Source organism: Brachyistius frenatus, unplaced genomic scaffold (genome assembly GCF_029030835.1).
Source record: "Brachyistius frenatus isolate BFR_SWC_R1_liver_20210118 unplaced genomic scaffold, ASM2903083v1 Contig_236, whole genome shotgun sequence".
NCBI classification, from domain to species: Eukaryota; Metazoa; Chordata; class Actinopteri; family Embiotocidae; genus Brachyistius; species Brachyistius frenatus.
Window position 1 is genome coordinate 450001 of NW_027210835.1, and position 5000 is coordinate 455000.

At 44.9% G+C, this 5000-nt stretch overlaps 1 protein-coding gene across 6 annotated transcripts in view; it reads right to left on the reverse strand.

Annotated features, from left to right (window-relative positions):
• Nucleotides 1-4297, reverse strand: part of xylb (xylulokinase homolog (H. influenzae)) — a 17920-nt gene extending 13623 nt beyond the window's left edge. For 4 of the 6 annotated variants that reach the window (XM_069720201.1, XM_069720200.1, XM_069720202.1 and 1 more), the window contains exons 1-9: nucleotides 3676-4297; nucleotides 2251-2333; nucleotides 2001-2070; nucleotides 1563-1643; nucleotides 863-949; nucleotides 646-774; nucleotides 426-491; nucleotides 265-337; nucleotides 43-161 (exon numbers count right to left, since the gene is read on the reverse strand). In XM_069720201.1, the coding sequence (XP_069576302.1) occupies nucleotides 43-161; nucleotides 265-337; nucleotides 426-491; nucleotides 646-774; nucleotides 863-949; nucleotides 1563-1643; nucleotides 2001-2070; nucleotides 2251-2333; nucleotides 3676-3792 (825 nt within the window). In that variant the 5' untranslated portion in view covers nucleotides 3793-4297. The remainder of the gene's footprint in view (nucleotides 1-42; nucleotides 162-264; nucleotides 338-425; nucleotides 492-645; nucleotides 775-862; nucleotides 950-1562; nucleotides 1644-2000; nucleotides 2071-2250; nucleotides 2334-3675) is intronic. The other 2 variants (XM_069720204.1, XM_069720203.1) reach the window with 2 other exon arrangements.
• Nucleotides 4298-5000: the final 703 nt, after the last annotated feature.

The window sequence follows — 5000 nt, forward strand, 5'->3', positions numbered from 1 at the left end:
ACCGGAACAGACCAGAATGGAGAAGGCTAGACTGGGTCTTACCAGTACTGATGTGGAGGGCAGCGGAGCTCCCAGCAGGCGGTCCATATGAGGAGCAGTGGCTTCCAGGCAGATCTGAGACCAGTTTCTGGTCCTGATGTCCAACAGGTTCATCCCCGAGCCTGAAAGACCATCAGTAAGTCAGTTAATGGATCAGAGTCCTAACCCAACCCACCCAACCCACCCAACCAACCCACCCAACCAACCCAAAGAACCCAACCGTACCGTCACTGTGGTCAATGGCGGCGTAACAACCAAGGAAGAGGGAGGCGGCAAAACTGCTGACCAATGAGATCCTCTGTAACCACACACACACACACACACACACACGTTGGTTACATGAGCGGTAACAGGTGGGTGTAGGTATGACGGCGCCGGGCTCTGACCTCGGTGTCCTGGAACTCCTCGGCTCGGTTCTGATGCACTTTGGCGATCTGGTTTCCTGTGAAACGCTGCAGAGAAACACACGGACCGGTCCTTTAAATGTACTGTTTCATCACACACACACACACACACACACACACACACACACACACACACACACACACACACACACACACACACACACACACACACACACACACACACACACACACAGAGCTGGACCTCGTAGGCTCTGGACCCGGTGATCTCGGCCAGTCTCATGGCGCCCCCTGCTGCTGCCTGCAGGTTGTCACACTGCTGCGTGCTGCTGGAGTCCATCCACACCGGACTGTCTGACACCGAGAAACTGTCCTGTGGAGACGGCAGCACACCTGAGTCAGCAGGTACGAGAGGTACACACACACATTAAACACACACACACACACACACACACACACACCTGCAGTAGCTGGTGCAGGTTCTGGTCCGGGTCCAGCTGTTTCAGAGTCTCAGAGGCTCCCCTCCTCCAGAACACACTGCCGTGTTGCTGAGACACACAATCCAAGGATACATGAACACACCAAACTCTATTCACTTTTCTTCTAATTTTAGAGAAACCTGTCCACATGTTGTCATATCGTGTGTGCTAGATGATCAAAAGTGAGTGGACGCCTCTGTACCACATACCTCAGTAGACAGAAATCAAAACAATCTGCATCTTTTATTTTGAAACATTAACATCAGGGATGAAGAGTCATGCGGAGGTTCAGTCTTTCCACCAAAGTCCACTCACTTTTTTAGAAATTTTAGGAAAATCTGTCAACACGTTTTCACAGACTTCAATAAAAAAAAAAATTTAAAAAAAGGATTGTGGCCAAAAGTATGTGGACACCCCTGTATCGGCCCGTCATGGGGACATAAAATGCCCTGATTAATCACATGAGGTCTCTGTTCAGAGCTTCATAGAGAAAACAAGTGATTTTCAAAAGAGAGTAATGATTTTGATGTTCTAATGTAACTTTGAAGAATTAGAAAAATAAATAAACATTTCAAAGGTCTACCAGCAAATATGCAGAAGAAGAAGAAGAAGAAGAAGAAGAAGAAGAAGAAGAAGAAGAAGAAGAAGAAGAAGAAGGGGGAAGTGGCTGTGGCCGCCTCACCTGGCCGCTGCCTGACACCGCTCTGACATGGGACAGGTCCAGCCCCGCCCCCTTCATCTTGTCCAGCAGCAGGTCCAGAGCCTGAGGACAGACAACAACCAATCACAGCACAGCAGAGTTAATACATTAACAGAGTTAAAGAGTGAACGGAGAACGCTGCGTCAGCGGGACTCCATGTGTGTGTGTGTTTAATGTGTGTGTGTGTGTGTTTAATGTGTGTGTTTAATGTGTGTGTGTGTGTGTGTGTGTTTAATGTGTGTGTGTGTGTGTGTGTGTTTAATGTGTGTTTAATGTGTGTGTGTGTTTAATGTGTGTGTGTTTAATGTGTGTGTGTTTAATGTGTGTGTGTGTGTGTGTTTAATGTGTGTGTGTGTTTAATGTGTGTGTTTAATGTGTGTGTGTGTGTGTGTGTGTGTTTAATGTGTGTGTGTGTCCCACCTTGACCCACATCAGTACAGGGGAGGTGACTGTCAGTCTGTCAGCGTGAATATGAACTCCTCCCTGAGTCCTGGACACAAAAACAGCAAACAAACAATCATTCACTTTCAAAATAAAAGCATGGATGTGTCCTATCACAATAAAGTCCCACTGACACATTTCTGTGTATGAAAACATACAGAAACTGTGACGATGACATCAGAGCTCATGAACACGCGTGTGCAGGGAGAGCTCTGCTGAACACACGCACCTGAAGTCGGGCAGCTCCGAGTCAAAGTGCACGCTGTTCTCATGGAGCACGCGGAGGTCTCCATCGATGGCCACCACCTTCAGCTGAGGACACCACACAAGCTTTACTGCAGGCAGAGGACGAGTACAAGTACTCTGGTACAAGTACAAGTACAACCCTGTTTCCATAACTTCCAAATAAAAACAGAATGTGATGATTTGTAAATCACATATTAATATTTAATAAAAAATAGACCGAAGAACACATATCAAATATTGAAACTGAGAATTTTGTATTGTGTTGTGAAAAATATAATAATTAATAACAGCAACATGTCTCAAAAAAGTTTGGACAGGGTCAACAACAACAACAAATAAACACCTGGTAGAACACCTGACAACTAACCAGGTTACCATGGCAACAGATCAGTAACATGATTGGGTATAAAAGCTGATTTCAGAGAGACAGAGTCTCTCAGCAGTGAAGATGGGGAGAGGTTCACCACTCTGAAAGACTGTGTTGGAAAATAGTTCAACAATCTAAGAATAATGTTCCTCAACGTAAAACTACAAAGAATTAGTGGATTTCATCGTCTACGGTTCATAATATCATTAAAAGATTCAGAGAATCTGGAGAAATCTCTGAACACAAGGGACAAGGATGGAAACCAATATTGGATGGTGGTGATCTTCGGGCCCTCAGGCAGCACTGCATTAAAAACACACTATTCTGGAGTGGAAATCACTGCATGGGCTCAGGAACACTTGTGAAAACCATCGTCTGTGAACACAGTCCATCGCTGCGTCCACAAATGATGTTAAAACTCTCCAAAGAAGAAACCAGATAGAAACATGATCCAGAAACACCGCCGCCTTCTCTGGACCGAGATCATTGAAGATGGACGGAGGTGAAGTGGACAACTGTCCTGAGGTCTGATGGATCATAATCTGAGATTCTTCCACAGGATGCAGTGAACTGACTGTTTGGACTCAAACCAAAGACTTCACCTCCTTAATGAGGTTATTGATTAACCGATCAGAAGCGGGCATATGAATCAATAATGACAGCATCGTTACTTATTGTTGTTTTTATAGAAATGAAAACGTTAAAAGTGGAAGTTCATCCTGAAAAACACTTTTTTATTCATTCTGTTGTTTTTCTGATCAAATCAGTGACCGAACGCGGGTCAAAGTCCGTCTGATCACTTCCGGTGCAGCCCGAAGCTTCACGTGACTCAGACTGACACAAACACACAAACACACAAACAAACATTCAACACGTTTCAAATTCTGCGGCAAGCAAATCTTCTCCCTCCGCTGTCTCCTTCTTCCGCTCCTGCGCGGTAAGCAATTTAAAAAAAAAATACTTTTACGTGCACACTGCATCGACGTAACAACGCGTCACGGAGCGAGCAGACGCACGAATAAGGAACAGGTGAGGTGCTACCTGCTGCGTGCTGAAGTCCAGGCCCAGGTAGAGAGGAGAGTCTGCAGCCATGAAGGAACCAGACACACACACGGAGGGAGGGGGCGGGGTTACACATTTAAAGAGACACCACCTCATTTGAACTTGTAGGTGAAGAAATGTCGCCTCCTCCTGGATAAATCCACTGTTGCTATGGCAGCGGTGAAGCAGGTTTTAAATGTATTGGAGTTGTTCAAATGTAAAGTTCACAACAGCATGTATTTGTTCTTCTCGTTATTTATTCCACATACAGTTTTTAATATAATAAGATTTTATAAAGTTCATGCTGTTGGACTGTTTTTGTGTTCCTCTGAAATGGTAGCTTTTCTTAAAAACCCGCATTGCTGTTCGACCCTCGTCGGTCACCGTAGTGGATCAAAGATCGTCTATGTTCACGAAGACGTGGCTGCGTTGTATCGGTCACGTGAAGTTGTTGTCCCGGTTTGAGGAGACGTCGACACGTTACCGGTTCGTGAAACATGCTCAGAGTGAGACATCTGTCCTCCATCACCTCCTTACCAGAAACGACAGATTCATAAAAACAACAGCGTCAGTCTGAGGAAGCGGACGGTTTACCGGGGATTTACCGTCCTTCAGCCCGCGCAGCTTCGAGGTAATTAACGGACAGACTCCCCGCCGGTAGAGGGTTAAAGTTTAGCATGTAGCAGCTAACTGGTGGAAAACGGTCCGTGTGTTTGGGTTTTAACGTGTTTAACGCAGTTAACGTCAAAATAACGTGACTACGTCACCTTCAGCGAAACTTCACAAAAATCAAAAATGTTCAGAAATGAAACGAGTCGCGTGAAGTCCATGTTTGTTTCTTTTGTCATCAAAGTGTTAAAAATCTGAAGTTTCGTTTTCCTCCTGGATGTGTTCAGCTCCAGACACGATGCATCCTACATTTCCCATAATGCAACTGCTCCTTTTCTTTTGCATCTTCAAAATAAATTCCAAAATGAGTTTTTGTTGTTTGTTTATGGAGGTGATATTTCAACACAGCTGAACTCACAGACAGGAAGTTCATTTTTTTAGATTCAACGTGACTCATACTTCCTGTTTATATCATTCCTTCTGATGTCCTTTCACAATAGACCTCCAGAGGGACAGACAGTTCAGAAGCTGCTGGAGAATCTGTCTTGTTTTAAAGTTTCATTCAGTATCTCAGTGATCCAGTGATGTTTGTCTGATTACCCATGATGCACTGCAGACAGGAGCTGCTCACAGGCAGTTCTGCTGCTGTTAAAGGGACAGTTTGTCTAAATACCAAGATGTCGTCCTGCTCATGTCTGTTGTTTGCTGTCTGTTTT